This window comes from Salvelinus fontinalis, unplaced genomic scaffold (genome assembly GCF_029448725.1).
Source record: "Salvelinus fontinalis isolate EN_2023a unplaced genomic scaffold, ASM2944872v1 scaffold_0590, whole genome shotgun sequence".
In the NCBI taxonomy this organism is placed as follows: Eukaryota; Metazoa; Chordata; class Actinopteri; order Salmoniformes; family Salmonidae; genus Salvelinus; species Salvelinus fontinalis.
Window position 1 is genome coordinate 38,105 of NW_026600799.1, and position 21,080 is coordinate 59,184.

At 45.5% G+C, this 21,080-nt stretch overlaps 2 protein-coding genes across 2 annotated transcripts in view; both read left to right on the forward strand.

The window, feature by feature from the left end:
* LOC129846580 (1-phosphatidylinositol 4,5-bisphosphate phosphodiesterase eta-1-like) overlaps positions 1-13,502 on the forward strand; it is a gene marked incomplete at its 5' end in the record, with an annotated part of 49,653 nt that extends 36,151 nt beyond the window's left edge. Inside the window, 4 exons of the mRNA XM_055914524.1 lie at positions 5,641-5,720; positions 7,290-7,349; positions 8,215-8,638; positions 9,491-13,502. Of these exons, the coding sequence (XP_055770499.1) occupies positions 5,641-5,720; positions 7,290-7,349; positions 8,215-8,638; positions 9,491-12,375 (3,449 nt within the window). The remainder of the gene's footprint in view (positions 1-5,640; positions 5,721-7,289; positions 7,350-8,214; positions 8,639-9,490) is intronic.
* A 1,409-nt stretch (positions 13,503-14,911) lies between these two features.
* On the forward strand, positions 14,912-21,061 carry LOC129846578 (extracellular calcium-sensing receptor-like). Its single transcript, XM_055914522.1, has 11 exons — positions 14,912-15,156; positions 16,034-16,212; positions 16,432-16,535; positions 17,341-17,520; positions 17,755-18,155; positions 18,291-18,486; positions 18,698-18,907; positions 18,981-19,104; positions 19,257-19,450; positions 19,529-19,810; positions 19,913-21,061. The coding sequence occupies exons 1-11, from the start codon at positions 14,912-14,914 to the stop codon at positions 20,333-20,335; spliced, it is 2,538 nt and encodes an 845-aa protein (XP_055770497.1). The 3' UTR covers positions 20,336-21,061.
* The last annotated feature ends 19 nt before the right edge of the window (positions 21,062-21,080 follow it).

Here is a 21,080-nt window from a genome sequence, read left to right on the forward strand (position 1 = left end):
AGCCCAGAATCAACCTAAAAGTTATATTTGTCATGTTTCATCATAGGAAGTCATAGGAAGTAAGAATTTGGTGCAATAAGAGAGCAGTAGGACTCAGTTGTTTTTTACAATATATTTTTTTAAACGTCCAAAATAACCAGGGGTGCCCCCTATTGGATGGGCACGGATGGGGGGTGCTCTCTACCCAGCCATGGACCCCTTGCACCCCCTAAAGACATTAAAAAATATTTTACAAATTTGCTCCCAGTAACCCGTTCAGATTACCAAGTGCACGGCTGTCCATTTGCGATGTCTGACGATGGGCATTTACCATCACGAATTTGACATGCTCTAATATACTGCAGAAATGCCCAATTGACTAGCCCGTTGAACTCCGGATGGCCGGGCAGTGATAGTGGTGCCTCTCCATCGCTTGTTGGTGTTGATTTCAACCTGTCAATTTGGTGATGGTTCATCACTGTTTAACTTCACTAGGGTAGGGGGCACTATTTTCACTTCTGGATGAAAAGCGTGCCCAAAGTAAACTGCCTGCCACTCAGGCCCAGAAGCTAGGATATGCATATAATTTGTAGATTTGGATAGAAAACACTCTAAAGTTTCCAAAATCCATCCAGGAAGTGGGATTTTTTAACGTTTGTAGTTTTCTATTGAATGCCATTACAGTATCCATTGACTTAGGACTCAAATTGTACCTCCTATGGCTTCCACTAGATATCAACAGTCTTTAGAAATTGATTCAGACTTGTATTCTGAAAAATGACGGAGTAAAACCACTCTGAATGAGTGGACACTGCAGTGTCCCAGAGTTTTTTCATGCGTGCGACCGAGAGCGCGCCTTTCTTGTTTACCTTTTATATTGACGATGTTATTGTCCGGTTGAAATATTATCGATTATTTAGGCTAAAAACAACCTGAGGATTGATTATAAGCATCGTTTGAAATGTTTCTACAAACTTTACGGATACTATTTGGATTTTTTGTCAGCCTGTTGTGACTGCGTTTGAGCCTGTGGATTACTGAACAAAACGCACAAAAAAAAACAAGGTTTTTGGATATAAAGAGGGACTTTATCGAACAAAACTAACATTTATTGAGTAAATAGGAGTCTTGAGAGTGCAACCATATGAAGATCATCAAAGGTAAGTGCTTAATTTTATCTCTATTTCTGACTTGTGTAACTCCTCTACTTTGCTGGTAACTGTTTGTAATGATTTGTCTGCTGGGGGCAGTTCTCATATAATTGCATGGTATGCTTTCGCCGTAAAGCCATTTTGAAATCTGACACCGTGGTTGGATTAACTAGCGTCCCACGTACCCTAGTGAGGTTAAACTTATTGCAAATGGACCAAAGTCAGCCATCAAGTCAGCGTCCATCAGTCAATAAGATATCATTCTGACACCAAACGGACACAGACTGACACCAAACCCCCTTTGTCCAACACGTTTAGAAGCCAACTATCACAGTTCAGAGCAGGCCCAAAATTCACAGCGCCTTCTGTTTTAACCATAATAAAAACTTAAAACACATAGTTACATTCTAGCTGCGGGTCCAGTTCTGACATTATGTGTAGGCCTAGCTGAGGCAACCTCAAATCCCAAGTTTCAGTTCGATAGTAATTCGGAGCCCGAGCAGCGACCTTAATTAGTGCTGAAAATCTACTTTTTCTGGGCGTTGCTATGGGGTCCCTGAATGAGCTATTGTACAGAAACTTTAGGGTCTGTCTCTATGGGCCCAGGCGGTTTCAATGCACCTAGTCCTGTGATTCTGGGACTTATCTAAATGTCATTTTCACGACATTCATAATTAATTGACGTCATTGCAAATGGACGAGGCTGCTGCTGGTTCTTTTTTTCCTTACACCATAGGTTCATGTACTTTGATGTGAAGCGGTCAAATTTCGCTCTATTACCGTTTTTGACCTTTAATCCCAGAAAATGGGCCTTAACTCAAAAAGCGTTGAGGACTCGATGCCATCTTGTTTCTGGGCTAAAAGCTAATTTGGCCAAACCCGTGCTCACCGAGTTTTGTCTTCGAAGTCTTTTCCATTTAGGAGAAATGGCCATGTCCGTTTGGTGAAGTTTTGTCCATTTGCAATAAGCAGCCAGTCACCATCTGGTGGAATCTTCTGGAACAGCGGAAAAATAACCAAAAATAAATGTAAAAAATATAAAGGAAAATTGTGCGAGAGACTTTATTTGATGACTTCCCGGAAGATCCGGCACTGGGGCACGACCTGAGCCCATCGGCCTATTTTAATAGCACTTGCAGACATCTAGTAATGGACCATCCATTTGCAAAATGGAGATCCTCATCAACCATACGGGTAATGCCATCGGCGTCCCTTATGTAGGAAATGTACGAGTCTGCTGTTTATGATAATGCAGAGGATTTTCCCAAGGTTGCTGTTGAAGCATATCCCACGGTAGTTATTGGAGTCAAATTTGTCTTCACTTTTGTGTATTGGAGTGATGAGTCCTTGGTTCCAAATATTGGGGAATTTTCCAGAGCAGAGGATGATGTTAGAGTTTAAGTATAGCCAATTGGAATTTGTGGTTTGTATATTTTATCATTTCATTTAGGATACCATCAAGCCCACAGGCCTTTTTGGGTTGTTAGGGATTGTATTTTGTCTTGTAGTTCATTCAGTGTAATTGGAGAACCCAGTGGGTTCTGGTAGTCTTTAATAGCTGAATCTAAGATTTGTATTTGAGTCAAAAGTTTGGACACACTTACTCATTCAAAGGTTTTTGTTTCTTTTTGCTATTTTTCTACATTGTAGAATAGTGAAGTGAATAGTGAAGACATCAAAGCTATGAATAAACACATGAATCATGTAGTAACCTAAAAAGTGTGAAACAAATAAAAATATATTTTATATTTGAGATTCTTCAAAGTAGCCACTCTTTGCCTTGATGACAGCTTTGCACACTCTTGGCATTCTCTCAACCAGCTTCATGAGGTTTGATTTTCCAACAGTTCCCACATATGCTGAGCACTTGTTGGCTGCTTTTCCTTCACTCTGCGGTCCAACTCATCCCACACCATCTCAATTGGGTTGAGGTTGGGTGATTGTTGAGTCCAGGTCATCTGATGAAGCACCATCACTCTCCTTCTTGGTCAAAAGCCCTTACACAGCCTGGAGGTGTGTTTTGTCCTGTTGAAAAACAAATGATAGTCCCACTAAGTGCAAACCAGATGGGATGGCGTATCACTGCAGAATGCTGTTTTAGCCATGCAGGTTAAGTGTACCATGAATACAAAATAAATCAAAGAGTGTGTCACCAGCAAAGCACCCCCACACCATCTCACCTCCTCCTCCAGGCTTCACGGAGGGAACCACACATGCAGAAATCATCCATTCACCTACTCTGTGTCTCGCAAAGACCATGTGTTTGCACCCATCATCAGACCAAAGTACAGATTTCCACCGGTCTAATGTCCATTGCTTATGTTTCTTTGCCCAAGCAAGTCTCTTCTTATTTCTGGTGTCCTTCAGTTGTGGTTTCTTTGCAGCAATCCAACCATGACGGCTTGATTCACACAGTCTCCTCTGAACAGTTGATGTTGAGATGTCTGTTACTTGAACTCTGTGAAGCATTTATTTGGGCTGCAATCTGAGGTGCAGTTAACTCTAATGAACATATCATCTGCAGCAGAGGTAACTCTGTATCAGTGCAGACTGTGTTGAAGTAACAATGTTTATTGCAACAACAGGGGCAGGTAAACGACAGGTCAAGGCAGGCAGGGGTTGATATTCCAGAGCAGTTGGGCCAAGGTACAGGACGGCAGTGTCACGATCGTCTTCGTGAGAGAGAGAGGACCAAAGCGCAGCGTTTGCAAAATACATCTCTTTATTTTGGAAGAGAGAAAAACACGAAAACGAACAATATACACAAACTAACAAAACAACAAACGACCGTGAAGCTAAATAACGTAAGTGCACAGACAAGCAACAAACGTTCAACATAGACAACACCCCACAAAAGCCTACTGCCTATGACTGCCTTAAATATGGCTCCCAATCAGAGACAATGAATGACAGCTGTCTCTGATTGAGAACCAATCTAGGCAGCCATAGACATAACTAGACAACACTACTCTAACTCTGCCCCATACACATACAACACCCCTAGACTTACAAAACACATACCTTCCCCATGTCACACCCTGACCTAACTAAAAAACATAAAGAAAACAAAGAATACTAAGGCCAGGGCGTGACAGGCAGGCAGGCCCAGGGTCAGGCAGAGGTTGTTACTCCAGAGTAGGGGCAAAGGCACAGGATGTTAGGCAGGCTCAGTCAAGACAGGTAAGGGTCAAAACCAGGAGGTCGAGAAAATAGATAGACTTGGGAAAAGCAGGAGCTGAGACAAAACACTGGTTGACTTAGAGCAGCCAGCTCTCTCAGACAGCCGTCCATCTCCACCTTCTGCCCTCTGGGTCTTGTTGGGGGGAATTGTTATGTCTGTATTGTGTGGACTAGTTCTCTGAGCTCGACCATGTCTCTCCAGCTTTGTCAATGTATCCCTATCAATGATGGAGGAGCAGTGCAGTTGTGGGACCTGGGTGTGTTCAGTGCTGGGGGGGTGACTATCTATGTCTACAGGACAGTTTAAAGAGGTGTGATCAGACTCCCTCAGGATGGGGGAGTTGTCACAGAGAGAGAACCTTTCCTGCTGTGCTCTCTCTCTTTGATCCCGTAAAAGTCCTGCTGGAACTGCATGAGGAGGCCCTGCACCATTACTGTCCCAGACTTGTACATGTTGACAGAGGTTGTTTCAATTTCCTCAATGTCTGGTATTCTGAGTTTCCACCCTGGGCCAATACCCTCTCTCTTGCCATAGGGGTAGTGTGCTCTTATAGCACTGTGCCATGCCAGGGGATGGTCTGTGTTAATATACCACTGTGCCATGCCAGGGGATGGTCTGTGTTAATATACCACTGTGCCATGCCAGGGGATGGTCTGTGTTAATATACCACTGTGCCATGCCAGGGGATGGTCTGTGTTAATATACCACTGTGCCATGCCAGGGGATGGTCTGTGTTAATATACCACTGTGCCATGCCAGGGGATGGTCTGTGTTAATATACCACTGTGCCATGCCAGGGGATGGTCTGTGTTAATATACCACTGTGCCATGCCAGGGGATGGTCTGGTTAATATACCACTGTGCCATGCCAGGGGATGGTCTGGTTAATATAGCACTGTGTCATGCCAGGGGATGGTCTGTGTTAATATACCACTGTGCCATGCCAGGGGATGGTCTGGTTAATATACCACTGTGCCATGCCAGGGGATGGTCTGTGTTAATATACCACTGTGCCATGCCAGGGGATGGTCTGGTTAATATAGCACTGTAACATGCCAGGGGATGGTCTAGTTAATATAGCACTGTGCCATGCCAGGGGATGGTCTGTGTTAATATACCACTGTGCCATACCAGGGGATGGTCTGTGTAGAAAGTGAAGTTGCTTACGTTCCCCTCTTTGTTGCAGTCAGCAAATAGAGTCTCTAGATTGTCCCTAAGGAGCTTTTTTGTACTTATTCCAGTGTTGTTTTTAATGTACATGGGGTACTGCATTGTAATGACCTCTCCACAACGATAACTCTCTGTCTCTCTCCATTTCTCTCTCTTCAGGTTATAGACATGTGTACTTGGAGGGGTTGACTGAGGCGTCAATCTTTATCCACGTATCAGTTCATGACATCTATGGGAAGGTAGGTACAATACATTGCAGTGAGATAACCCTTCTATGGTAAGATAGGTACAGTACAGTCTGAGACATTCCTAGTATCCCTGGTCCTCTTCTCCACGTGTCATCACTGACCCTAGCCTGGGTACCAGTCTGTTTCTAGTCTCTTTAATAAAGCCTGGGTACCAGTCTGTTTCTGGTCTCTTTAATATAGCCTCGGTACAAGTCTTTTTCTAGTCTCTTTAATATAGTCTGGGTACCAGTCTGTTTCTAGTCTCTTTAATATAGCCTGGGTACCAGTCTGTTTCTAGTCTCTTTAATAAAGCCTGGGTACCAGTTTGTTTCTAGTCTCTTTAATATAGCCTGGGTACCAGTCTGTTTCTGGTCTCTTTAATATAGCCTCGGTACAAGTCTTTTTCTAGTCTCTTTAATATAGCCTGGGTACCAGTCTGTTCCTAGTCTCTTTAATATAGCCTGGGTACCAGTCTGTTTCTGGTCTCTTTAATATAGCCTGGGTACCAGTCTGTTTCTAGTCTCTTTAATATAGCCTCGGTACCAGTCTGTTTCTGGCCTCTTTAATATAGCCTGGGTACCAGTCTGTTTCTGGTCTCTTTAATATAGCCTCGGTACAAGTCTTTTTCTAGTCTCTTTAATATAGCCTGGGTACCAGTCTGTTCCTAGTCTCTTTAATATAGCCTGGGTACCAGTCTGTTTCTAGTCTCTTTAATAAAGCCTGGGTACCAGTCTGTTTCTGCTCTCTTTAATATAACCTGGGTACCAGTATGTTTCTGGTCTCTTTAACATAGCTTGAGTACCAGTCTGTTTCTTGTCTTTTTAATATAGCCTGGGTACCAGTCTGTTTCTGGCCTCTTTAATATAGCCTGGGTACCTTTCTGTTTCTGGTCTCTTTAATATAGTCTGGGTACCAGTCTGTTTCTGGTCTCTTTAATATAGCCTGTGTACCAGTCTGTTTCTAGTCTCTTTAATATAGTCTGGGTACCAGTCTGTTTCTGCTCTCTTTAATATAGCCTGGGTACCAGTCTGTTTCTGCTCTCTTTAATATAGCCTGGGTACCAGTCTGTTTCTGGCCTCTTTAATATGGCCTGGGTACCAGTCTGTTTCTGGCCTCTTTAATATAGCCTGGGTACCAGTCTGTTTCTACTCTCTTTAATGTAGCCTGGGTACCAGTCTGTTTCTGGCCTCTTTAATATAGCCTGGGTACCCGTCTGTTTCTAACCTCTTTGATATAGCCTGGGTACCAGTCTGTTTCTGGTATCTTGCCATGTCCTTATGGAACTGCAAAACATGATTTGCTTGACAATGCCAATGGAGTAGGCAAACGCACAAACAGCTTTGGGACCAGGCTAGTGAGATCAGATCTGGATACCAGGCTAGTGAGATCAGATCTGGATACCAGGCTAGTGAGATCAGATCTGGGTACCAGGCTACCAGGCCAGTGCTACTCTGACCCTATAGAAAAGTAGTGGTCTGAAGGGGAAAAATCTGTTTCAGCTTTTACATACACGTATTTATTACAGTTCATTGTCATCTATATAATTCTCCCAAGCTAAGCTGATACATTCTTCCTTTCCAGTGGAGTCCACTAGTCCTGAACCCCAGCTTTACCATAATGCACTTTCTAGGAGCCAGCAAGGTATCCTGGGTAGACTATGTATGCTGCATGGCATCTGCACGACTGTCAACTGTTTCCACTGTGTGTGGTGGAGTGTATATGGTTTCAGATGTATTTCTTTGTGTATGCTACTGTACATCTCAGATTGGTGTATTGTGTGTATTGTGGATGTGTTTTCTTGTTAGGTGATTTTCTATGCATTTTATCAGTAATTATTGGGTTCATAAAATCAGAGCTCATGGCATTACTAACTACACAGATAATGGTAAAAAGAGGGACTATGTGCAAGGATTGTGAGTGAGAGAATGAGATGGTTGTTTGTCTGTGGTTAGTAGTTTACCGTTATGCTATAGTGCCATCTAAGGGCATGTCTTTGGCCACGGGAGAATCTCAATTGCATTGCCTTGATTCCCCATGTCCGCTCTCCTCGCCTCCTTCTCGAGACCTATTGGATGAGGAGGTTAGACGGGACGGACCTCTAACCTAAAGGGTTTTGAGAAGGAGACGAGGAGAGACGATGCAAGCAATCAAGGAAATGCAATTGAGATTCTCCCCATGCCTGTGATGAACCTGAGTGGGAGTGGCAATGACAGCTCAGCACTTAATTAATGTAAAGAAGTGTTGATTTGCTGAAAATATTTTGTTTTGTGTAGAGTGAAGTGTGTTAATGTTTTCAGTCTATATTGTTTCTCAGGCATGTTTGCATTGTGGTGGGAAGACTGTGATGTGATTGAAAAGCATGACACATCTTATCTAACCTTCCTCACACGATGCAATTCATATTTTCATGCAAAATACTAAACACTATTTCTCTCTCTCACCCCTCCCTCTTCATTCTTATTTCCTCTCCCCTCCTTCTCTCCCCCTCCCTCTCTCCACCCACCAGGGTCGTCAGCTGCGAGGCATCAGAGGCTTGTTCAACAGGTCCTCTAAGTCGTCAGTAGACACCAGCTGTGGTTCGGCCCTCAGGAAACGCTCCGTCAGTGACCACCTCCTCCGACGCACCGCCAGCGCCCCTGCCAACCGACGCAAGAAAACCAAGATGAAGCTCGCTGAGTCCTCCACCTCCATATCGGACCGCAAGGCCTCCATATCAGACAGCAAGGACAGAGTGTGGGCCGGGGCAGGGGCTGGGGGGGAGGGGTCCCGGAACAGGGAAAGGGACATGGAGGGGGTAATGGTGGAAAGATGCCCAACACCCCTCACCCACAGGCCCATCTCCATGCCCCTGGAGAGACTACTGCAGGGACAGCTCTCCCTCTGCTCCCCCAACCAGGAGCAGACTGACCTGGGTGCAGACACACTCATCGGTGGGTAGACTTCCTCAGTAGACCTCACACACTCTTACATCAACCATAACAATTAACGATATGCCATGTAACAAGCAATATGTTATAATAGATATCTAACATGTAAGAAGAAACCAACGCAAGAAACCAACCGACAGTGTAACAGCATCATGGTGCCTATTTCTCAGCGCAATACATGACTATAGGCTTACCTGTAAAGGCAGAACAACTGGCTTTGTTTGCTATATGTGACACGATGCTTAGAGTGGTTGTCCTGCGTTCTCAGTGAAACAGTGGGTCTTCTGTGAAATGTAAACCGTTGCCTTGTTTCTCACTTGTCATTTTCTAAAATATAGAAATAAAAATGTGTTTTCATGTCAATTGGCACATCCAGGTTCTCTATTCTTCCTCACTACTTTAACTTGCCTTTTCTGTTCCTTCTTCACTCTGTAGTAGAGAACTGACTAGGATATCCCGCCAGGTAAACCAAAACACCTCCTAAGGTTGCCTCATCCTAAAACATCCCAGTATTACATCATGCCACTGATGTAACTTTGTAAACAATACTATTTCAAAATGTACATTTTCCATTTTTTTTATTTTTTATTTTTAAATTGATCCCATTTGACCATCTGTTATGAAATTTGAAGTTCCCCCTAAAAAATGGATGTTCCTTCTGTTACCTGCACAGCCTCATTCTCCAACACCCCTCTCACAGTCGTATTTGGTGGTACATTCCATTGGTCTCTGTGTTTTGCTATTGGCTCGTATTGGACGGAATGTGTCGGTTGGTTGTTGGTTGGCTTGGTGTTCTACGTACGGCTGTGATATGTTTGAACCTTTACTGACTGTCTAACTTGTCTGTTTCCATAGGAACCTCCCCCTTTAACCAGCCCAGGTCCCACTCTGTGGAACTCATCGTCGAATCCTTCGCCTCACTTGAGCACAAAGTGTCCACCCCTTCCACCAATCACAACAACGCACAGGATAACACCACAGAGTCTGACCAATCCGATGAGACCTACCTGGTCATTGGCCGAGGAGGAGGAACTGTAGAAGATGACTCCAAAGACCAATCACAGGACAGAGTCAACCCACCCAGTAAAGCTGAGGATGTTTCTTCTCGCCAAAGGACGTTGTGTCACCTCAGCAGCTCAACAGAGACAGAGAGCAACTGTTTACACATACCTACTGAGAGCAGACCAGAGACAACATTACTTAGTACAACAAACACACCAGCTACTTCCTCATCTCCTTCATCCTCTTCCCCTGAGCCCCCCATCTCCCTACTGAATGTGGACCTGTCCGATCTGCAGAGCCCCGTCCCCCTACAGGACAGCATCATCTCACAACTCATTGACACCGTATCCCTTGGCAACGACACCACCTACGGGTCTATTTCCGCTCTGATTGGTCAGTTTGACATCACCGGCGACCAGAATGATTTCACAATGAACTCTGACCCCCACGCCCTCAGTGTCATGTCCTGTCTGTCCCATCATGCTGTCTGGGACTCCAGCACACCCTATAAGGTCACCATAGACTATGCCACCCGATATAATGACCCACAGACCACCACCTCCCCCCGCAAGGCAATGAACGGACCTATCACTCCTCGAAAGGCAAGCCAGACCCCTAACCACGCGAACCAGAACCTACTCCCACCCCACCCCAAGACCTCCCACACAGACCCCTCTGCCCCCCTTCTCTTCTCCAGTCCTGAGACCACGGAGCTGGAGGAGGTCTATACCATCCTGGATGAGGAGGTCTTGTCTCCAGTCTCTGTCTACAACCTGAGGAAGCAGACCATCGGCAACATCCAGGCTGACTCTGAGGAGAGCACACCCATGGGAAGCCTGGAGCCTTCCCCAGCCAAGGTGCCGCCTCTCCTGGGGGTAGAAGGCAATGGCAGCTGGGTGGGCTCATGGAGGGGTGTGGTGGAGGAGACAGGAGAGGGTTACGGGGGTGACTGTGATCCTAAAGGGTTGGGGTCAGTGGGAGAGTGGGGGTTGTCGTGGGGTTACGGGTTCCCGTCCAACAACAGCACAGTATCTGACCAATTCCTGTTGTGCCATGACACGGAAGGAAGTAGTCTGATGGAGGTGGAAATTAACGTGGACGAGGATCCACTGGAGACGACCCTGACATTACCGAGACACAACCATACCTGGGGCGCTACCAGCCCAACCAAATGCTACACTGCTCCCCAAAGCCAGCTTACCCAACTATACCCCTATCCCCGGCATGCACCCCAACTCCAGCTCTCCCAGTGTCCTTCACCCCTCAAACAGCCATCAGACCAGCCCTCCCCTCGCCAAGCCCCATCAATAACCCCTCAAACTCAGCCCTCCCCGTGCAAAGGGCCCCCCCTCCCCAGCCCCCTCCTCCTGAACAGCCACTCCTCCACCCATTGCAAACACATTACCAGAGCCTTCACCCAGCAGCACAGTTACAGTGGTCCCACCCAGTCCCAGACCAGGGGCTACCAGGGTGGGACAGGGGAAGGACATGGTCAGGGAGAAGCGTCAGCCTGCTTCCAGAATGTGTTCTCCTCCTCAGGGTGTCTGTCTGTTGTGTCTGGTCCAAGGTCTGTTAGCCTCCCCAGAGACAGAGGCCTGTACTCCCTCAGCTCAGACTGTAGTGTGGACTACAGCCAGCAAGACTACGACTGCTTCAGACCCTCCACTGCCTCGGCCTCCCATTACACCCAGCCCCAACCCCAGCCCCAATCACACACCCAGCCCCTTCCCCAGGCCCAACCCCAACCCAAATCGGACACCCAGCCCCAACCCCAGCCCCAATCACACACCCAGCCCCTTCCCCAGGCCCAACCCCAACCCAAATCAGACACCCAGCTCCAACCCCAACCCCAATCATATACCCAGCTCCAACGCCTGACCCAAGCCCAACCCCAATCAGACACCCAGCCCAAGCCACAAACCCAGCTCCAACCCCAATCTGGTCGCCCATCACTGCCCCTTTTGGGCTCCACCCTCACCCCTCCTCTACCTATCCTCAGACCATCCACAGCCCCCAGCCCCTGCAAGTCCAAGTCTCTGGGTGACCTGACATCAGAGGACATCTCCTGCAACTTCCACAGCAAGTACAACATTATCAGCCGCAGCTTTATCACCCCCTGTATGAAGGAGCGGAGGAGGATGAGGGGCCTGGGGGGTCTGTCTCAACGGCTGCAGTCTGCAGACCCCCTCACTGAGCAGTTACGCAAACTAGTCACCCTAGAGGGGGATGACAGAGACCGGGACAGACCCCAGTCTCCCCAGCTTACCCAGTTACCTCAGTTACAGATACCTCCCAAACCTTTCATACCCCCATCAGGCTCCTGCCGCTCCTCAAACTTTGTCCCTGACTCCCAGGAGGACTCCCCGCCCCTCCTCCAGCGCCGTCTCTCCTCTCGGAGCCAGAGCCGTGTGCGTCACATCAACAATCGCGCTCGAGAGAGGCAGCGGGAGGCTCTGAAGTCCCGGGACATGAGCGCCCCCTCCAGCGTGGGAGGGGTAGTGCTGCGTGCTAAAGTAGCAGCAGGTCAGAACCCCCCAGCTAACAGACACTCCACAGGCTCCTACATAGCGGGCTACCTGGACCAGCTGGAGGACAGGGGGCTGCCTGAGGGGGGGTGCACCACACTGGGGTATGGATTTGGAGATCACTATGGTGATCATTATCATGATGACTCTTTGCTGCCCACAGACTTCTGTATACAATCAGAACCGGAGGTCTACTTCCTGCTCAGACTCTGAACCCACTTCCTGGTTATCACCTACATAGAATGATGTATAATGTACTTCCAAAATGCAGCAAATCAGCTTCCTGCTTAGGACAGAGGAAAAAAACATATATCCTGGTTGGGCTGTCCAATAATACTTTCAGATATAAAGTCAACTACCTGATTGGGTCTGACAGTCTTGACTGTAAATGTAAATGTTTTTTGTTCTTCTTCATGTCCTGATCAGAATGTTCTTTAAATGTAGTTTGGAACAGACTGTTATTAAACTACTTCTTACTTTGATTGTACCCATTTCCTGTCCTGTCTGTTCCTGTAATTCTACTTCCTATTCAAGCTAACGCCATCTACTATAAAGCAGAAAATAAGGGAACTTTACAAATGTGTTTAACTCTGAAGGGAAGTGTTGTCTTGGTCTTTGTACATTTTAAATGTGTATTAGTATTATCAGAGGCCCACAGACATCAATGCAATGTCTATTCCACGTTAGTTCAACATTGAAATAACGTGGAGACAATGTTGATTCAACCAGTGTGTGCCCAGTGGGGGACGGACAACTTTTAGGTGATGGGATCTGTTTCATCAAAGATCTTCCTCAAGTGTTCCTTCTCCTCTGACTGTCCTCTGTGTGCTGGTGTTGTTGGTACTTATTCTACTGTAGATTCGTTTTTAATTTAAGGTGTTGTCATTTAGTTGTGCTGTTTTCTGCATGTTAAATGTCCAGCATGACTATGCATCGATCTGTAGACATCACAGTGTACTACTATCTTTTCACAGAATAAGTAATAGTGGGATTGGATGAAATACTCTGACTTCTTGCTTTCTAAGCTCTTAAACATGATCACATATTTTTAACTTTTTTGAGTTTAAATGCTTGAATTGTTTTTACAGTTAATTTCATACAGGCTGCAAAAAAAAGGGGGGAAATTGGGGGCTGGTTATTAAAAAAATGAGAAATGTTTACAAGAACTGAAACACACAGTGGAATAGGTAGATAAGGGTTTTTCGACTGGCCCAAGTTGCATGTTTTTATTCTTCTTTTCAGTGTTAAACGCATCCTTTTTTCTTTGTATGGTCACATGGAACATTACTGTGAGCATTTTCCTACTGATGTAATAAAATTCATAAAACATTTGACTTGAATGCAGCATGTCGTCTGTTTGATTACTGGTCTTCTATTTGCTTATCTTGATGTTTGTTTTTGGTCTCTTTCCTTCTCTCTATTTTCCACCATCTTTCTCTCCATTTCTCTCACTCTATTTTCCACCATCTTTCTCTCCATTTCTCTCACTCTATTTTCCACCATCTTTCTCTCCATTTCTCTCACTCTATTTTCCACCATCTTTCTCTCACCGACACACTCTCTAATTGTATTCTACTTTTATCGGTGTTGTAGTCACTGGGGTATGCAACTGCTCTTGCCATAGCATGTCCACACACACACACACACACACACACACACACACACACACACACACACACACACACACACACACACACACACACACACACACACACACACACACACACACACACACACACACACACACACACGTACATACATGCACACACACACACGTACATACATACACACACACACACACACACACACACACACACACACACACACACACACACACACACACACACACGTACATACATGCACACGCACACACACACACACACACACAGACGTACATACATGCACACACACACACACACACACACACGTACATACATGCACACACACACACACACAGTCCCCCCTCCTTGCCTGTGTTTTTGTATCTTGCTGTGTGTGGATAATGGGATGTAATTGTTTGTGAAATGAGCAGTAAGGGAGATGAGAGAAAGAGCAGCTGTGACCATCTAAATTCTCAAACTATCATTTGGAGATTAAGTCACACTATCCCTTTAGTCCTGGTCCTTGTACCCCCATCACCCTCCTTCCTCACCCCTCCATACTTCCATGATTGGTGCAACACAAAACTAAAAACATATTTTTCAAAATGTGAAGTACCCCTGTCACCCTTACTTGTCTCTAATCGTTTTGTGTCAAGCCATTATCCCTAACAGCAACACTCAGGAGACCTGTGATTTAGGGTCTGAGTGTGTCATCTTGTTTACTCCATGTATTCTCTATGATCTCTGGTCATTATAAATGCCCTCCCTTACCCTGCACTGGGCCAGATCAGAGAAGGCTGCTGCCAGACCAAACGCTGGGAGATAGAGACTGGTCGACCACCCAAGCAGCTCAAGCTTGTGTTCACCTGACGGAGAACCACTGAGGCTGATCTGTGCTACAGAAATCATCTGGGCGCATCTTAACAGGTAGGAAGTCTATGAACTTTCCCCCACCAGGCTGGATGTAAAGACAGGGAGGATTTCTGATCATAATCTTAACACTCTTTTGACTCATCTGTATGTTTCATCATTACAACTGTGCTGTAGTTGTTCATGTTTTTATCAGTATTTATAAATTACATTGGGACAGGTTTTGGGCTGGTCTGGTCAACTTCCTGCCTGCCTGTGCATCCAGAGGAGCTCCCCCCATGTCCCCCTGGTTCAGCTGGCTGACACCGGCCATTCCCCTGCTACTGCCCTGGCTGGGCAGGGATTGGTCAGGGATGGTTCAGGCAACTGTGTGTTCACGGTGGGATCGTTCGGTTGGTCTGGATGACCGTGGTCTCTCCCAGGAAGGTGAAGTCGTGATCGGGGGTCTCATCCCCTTCCATAACCTCGCTCCTGCTCCAGACCTGAGCTTCAGCCAACCCCTTGACCTGAAGTCCTGTGTCAAGTAAGTTCCTTAGTTTACATCCCCCTGACCTGCAGTCCTGTGTCAAGTAAGTTCTTTTGTTTATTTCTGTTCTCTAACTTTTTTTTATCGCACTTTGATAATTTCTTGCGTCTTTCTTTTTAAAGCTTGTTGAAATGAGATTTTAATCCTTGTTCATTCTTTTGATGTAAGTATTTTTTTTTCATTTTGGAACAGCATTTAATTTTAGCAGGACACTTTTCTTTATTTATTTTCAAAGCCTTATTTTTGTTTCATGTCAGATTTTATCTAAATGTTGTTCTCTTCCGAAGACTGTTAGGTACTGTACTGGAAAATGGAACATTGGTCTTTTACTTTTTACACAGAATCTTAATCAAGTCAAATTGAAATGTTAAATGTTTTGCTTTTTACACAGAATCTTAATCAAGTCAAATTGAAATGTTAAATATTTTGCTTTTTACACAGAATCATAATCACTTCAAAATGAATTGTTAATTGTTTTGCAGACAATTTCAAATCTGAGTTTTTGTCCAACAATTTTTGTCCAACAATTTCCATCTTTGTTTTTGTCCAACTTCTCACCTCAATACTACTGTGTATCATCTCAGAGAGACTGTATTTACTGTAGTACAACGCTCTATTTCTCTGAGTACAATGAGGCACGGCATATTTATTGTAAATGCAAACACCGAAATAATATTCCTGGGGTATTTTTCCGTCGTGTTAAGCATGAAATATATTTTTGTTGGGCTGTTTTATGTTGAATGTTGTTTCTCCTCACAATAACTTACATTCATCTGATTACAGGCTTACATCATGCTCAATTACACATGTTGAATGTTTCTCTGTCATTCTCACTCTCTCTCTCCTTTCTCATGTTTCACATCCCTGCTCTCAGTTTCCAAGAGGAACCATTGCAATGGGCACATGCGCTGGTGTTTGCGGTGGACGAGATTAACCGTAACCCCTTCCTGCTGCCGGGGGTCCGGCTGGGCTACCGTATCCTAGACAGCTGTAGTTTGCACCCCTGGAGCCTGCGAGGGGCACTGTCCCTGGTGTCAGGGGGGAACATCAGATGTGAAACTACAGAGCTTTCTAACCTCAAATGTGATTTTAACCACTAACCTCAACCTCATCTTTACCTAAAATTAAAATGTTTTGAAATGTATTTGCCAAATAGCCAATAATATTGTGGAGATCCTACACTAAATTATTAACAAATACTGTAGCTTATGTACTTGGTATCATGTAGGTTCTGATTAAACAACCCTGTTATGTGTATTCTGCCCTGTCCAGCACGGACATCTAGTGACTGCCCTGTACCTCTGGTCATTGGTGATGCATCGTCCACTCAGACCATCATCCTGGCTAGGACCCTGGGGCCGCTCTCTGTGCCTGTGGTCAGTCTCTCTCCACACAACCAGGAAGTGCAATGGCTAGAACAATTGCCATAATACGTTAATTCATCATATTTCAGATAGTCTAGTATTTACTGAGATATTTTTTGAGGGTATTTAGTACTTCATAAAAAAAAAGATTGATGTGATTGTGTCCTTAGTCGCTCTCTCAACAACCAGGTTACATACTGAGTGGACAAAACATTAGGAACACCTGCTCTTCCATGACATAGACTGACCAAGTGAATCCAGGTGAAAATTAAGATCCCGTCTTGATGTCACTTGTTAAATCCACTTCAATCGTTGTAGATGAAGGGGGAGGAGACCGGTTAAAGAAGGATTTAAAATCAGTTTATTAGGCCTTGATAAAATTGAGACATGGATTGTGTATATTGACCATTCAGAGGGTGAATGTGCAAGACAAAATATTGTGAACGTGATATGGTAGTAGGTGCCAGGCACACCCGTTTGTGTCAAGAACTGCAATGCTGCTGGGTTTTTCACACTCAATAGTTACCTGTGTGTACCAAGAATGATCCACCACTCAAAGGACATCCAGCCAACTTGAAACAACTGTGGGAAGGAGTCAACATGGACCAGCATCCCTGTGGAAACGCTTTCGACACCTTGTAGAGTCCATGCCCCCAACGAATTGAGGCTGTTTTGTGGGCGAAGGGGGGTGCAACTCAAGGTGTTCTTAATGTTTTGTACACTCAGCTAGAAGGATTGCGATAATGCTTTAACTAATTATAATTCATCTGGTCTGGTATTTAGTGAGAAATGATTGATTCAATGGCGGTGTCCTCAGATCAGTTACCAGGCCAGCTGTGGCTGTCTCAGTGACAGACAGGAGTTCCCTAACTTCTTCAGGACCATCCCCAGTGATGTCTACCAGGCCCTCACCATGGCCCGGCTCACCTGGCTCTTGGGATGGACCTGGGTCGGGGCTATCGCTGTAGACAATGACTACGGTCGTCTAGCCATACAGGTCTTTCTTTATTTTACTTTGAATTTTGTCGACGATATTTATAAATTCTTGCTCAGTTTACAGAAAAAGAAATGCAGAATTGAAGTTACATTATGAAACAATTGTATAGAAAACTGAATTTTGTTCATTTACATTATTTCTAATACTGGATACTTAAAAAATATATTTTCATCAACTTAATATCAGTATTGTGACCATTTCTCAAGCTCCCTGTGCTTCATATTTGATCCCAAGGTGTTTGAGGAGGAGATTCGGGGAACGGGGGTGTGCCTGGCGTTCTTTGAGACCGTCAACCGGGCCAACCTGGTGAGGGATGTGGTGCGAGCAGCAGACACGGTCCAGGCCTCGACAGCACGGGTGATCCTAGTCTTCCTCTGGTACACTGACATGGGGGCGTTACTCCTGGAGCTGGGGAGGAGAAACGTGACGGACAGGCAGTTCCTGGCCAGTGAGGCATGGAGCACCAGCGGACAACTCCTACGAAACCCCGCCCTCTTTAACGTCGCTCAGGGCGTCGTGGGTGTGGCTATCCGCAGTGCACCTATTCCTGGCTTTGAGGCCCACCTTCGAAGTCTCCACCCCTCTCGTCGTCCCGGAGATGTCCTGTTGAAGGAACTCTGGGAAAAGGAGTTTGGGTGTAGCCCTGGAGCAGCACATGGACACAGCACGTCTCTGCTCCCCTCTACCCTTCCTCCAACCCCCTCTGTGTCACTACCACACACCCCTCCTCCCACCTCCAGTGCCCCTCGTCCACGCCTGGCCTCCTGCAGTGGGGCAGAGACTCTGGAGGGGGTACAGAGCCCTTTCACAGACACATCCCAGCTGAGAATAACCTATAACGTGTACCTGGCTGTGTATGCTGCAGCCCACGCCCTCCACAGCCTGCTGTCCTGCTCCCAGAGAGACAGCCCTACCTGGGGCAGCAGCTTCACCTGCTCCCCTCCTCACAACATCAGCCCAGCGGAGGTACTCTCATCTATTGCCCGTGTTAATTAGAGATGATTTGCAAACAATTCAATAAGTCAGGAGGGGATTTGGTCATGCCAATGTAATCTTTTTTGTTATTTAATATCATTAAATATTCATGTCCACTTAATAGTCACTATGGGGATATGTTTTGAGTTATTACATCATATTAACAGTGTGATGGTCATGTTTGTGTCTCCTCTCCTCCAAGCTGTTGCAGCACCTGAACCAGGTTAACTTCACCACTCCACTTGGGGAGCCGTTCTACTTCCGAGGCGCGGACGTCCCTGCTGTGTACGACCTTGTGAACTGGCAGGCCACGCCCCAGGGGTTGCTCAAACTTGTCACGATTGGCCGTGTAGACGGGTCCAATCTCCACATCAACCAATCAGCCATCCAGTGGAACACAGGATCTAAAACGGTAAGAAATACAATTTTTATAACATCAACTGAATGGTTTTGTTCAATTGAAAGTAATTTCATGGCATGTACAGGTGCCTGTGTCAGTGTGCAGTGAGAGCTGTCCCCCAGGCACCCGTGTAGCCAGGAAGAAGGGGGAGCCTGTCTGCTGCTTCGACTGCATCTCCTGTGCTGAGGGAGAGGTCAGCAACACCACAGGTCAGTGAACTGAATATCATCGGCCTTCTCACATCACTGAGGTGTATGGTTATTCCCACAGTCTGTTTTGTGTTAATGCTTACTTAAGACGTATTAGACTGAATAATGAATGATGCTTTTCAATCATTATACTAATGAGTTCCATCTCCCAGGCTCTATGCAATGTGACCGCTGTCCTCTGGAGTTCTGGTCCAACAGCCATCGGACCGCCTGCGTCCCTCGTCAGCTCGAGTTCCTCTCTTTCAACGACGTCATGGGCGTCACCCTGACCACTGTTGCCGTGTGCGGCACTGTGACAACAGTGGCTGTGTTTATGTTCTTTGTGTACCACCGCCACACCCCTCTGGTAAGAGCTTTAATAAAGTGTTGAATGGGATCAAATTGAGAATTCTTCTATGGTACCATGTATGTGTAACCCTTCCAGGTGCGGGCCAACAACTCGGAGCTGAGTTTCCTGCTTCTCCTGTCACTCAAGTTCTGCTTCCTGTGTTCGTTGGTGTTCATTGGGCATCCCTCTGTGTGGGCGTGTCGGATCCGCCAGGCGGCGTTTGGGGTCATCTTCGTGCTCTGCCTCTCCTGCCTCCTGGTCAAGACCATCGTGGTTCTGGCTGCGTTCCGCTCAGCCAGGCCCGGTGCTGGGCAGCTGATGAGGTGGTTTGGACCCGGCCAGCAGAGAGGGAGTGTCTTCCTCTTTACCACTGTTCAGGTGAGAGCTTTAACATTGAAATAAATTCAAGTCACCTATCTGAATTAATCAATCATTTATAAGATAAGTAAATTGTGTTTGTAATTGTGTTTGTAAACGCAGGTGATCATCTGTGCCGTGTGGCTGTCCGTGAGCTCTCCTCTGCCTTACCGTGACCTAGGCCTCAAGGGGTCAAAGGTCATACTGGAGTGTGAGATTGGCTCTGTGGTCGGTTTCTCTCTGGTGCTGGGCTACATCGGCCTGTTAGCCTCCCTCTGTCTCCTTTTAGCCTTCCTGGCCAGGAAACTACCAGACAACTTCAACGAGGCCAAGTACATCACCTTCAGCATGCTGATATTCTGTGCCGTGTGGATCTCCTTCATCCCTGCCTACATCAGCTCTCCTGGGAAGTACGCAGACGCTGTGGAGATATTCGCCATCTTAGCTTCCAGCTTTGGGTTACTGCTCTGCATCTTCGCGCCAAAATGTTACATCATCCTCCTGAGACCAGAGAGAAACACCAAGAAACACATGATGTCAAAATAGAAACCACCAAGAAACACATGATGTCCAATTAGAAACCACCAAGAAATGCATGATGTCCAATTAGAAACCACCAAGAAATGCATGATGTCCAATTAGAAACCACCAAGAAACACATGATGTCCAATTAGAAACCACCAAGAAATACATGATGTCCAATTAGAAACCACCAAGAAATACATGATGTCCAATTAGAAACAACCAAGAAACACATGATGTCCAATTAGAAACCACCAAGAAACACATGATGTCCAATTAGAAACCACCAAGAAAAACATGATGTCCAATTAGAAACCACCAGGAAACACATGATATCCAAATATAGTTTTCATTGTGTTTAGTTAATCACACCATCTCACTATTGTTTTGTATATTAAATACTTAACAAAGAATGACATGATATATTGTTTAATATTTACAAGCAAGTTATTTATTTAACAGACAATACCTAATGAACAGAACATTCCTACCCTGCTGTAATTGTATGTTTCTAATGATTCAATAGTGAGTCAACAGTGAGTCTACATTGAATCAACAGTGAGTCACCACTTAGTAAATCTTCCTCTGAATCACAACATGACTCTTCTTTACCATCATCAAAAGACTTTAATGACATCCATTTCTCCCCTTTAAGTCAGTTCTGAAAACCAATCATTTTAATTAGATATGGTTAATTAAAAATGTTGTTCATTCTTTTCAAATTTTATAAGGTGTGTAATTCTCTTTTCCAATATGACACAGTTTCCTG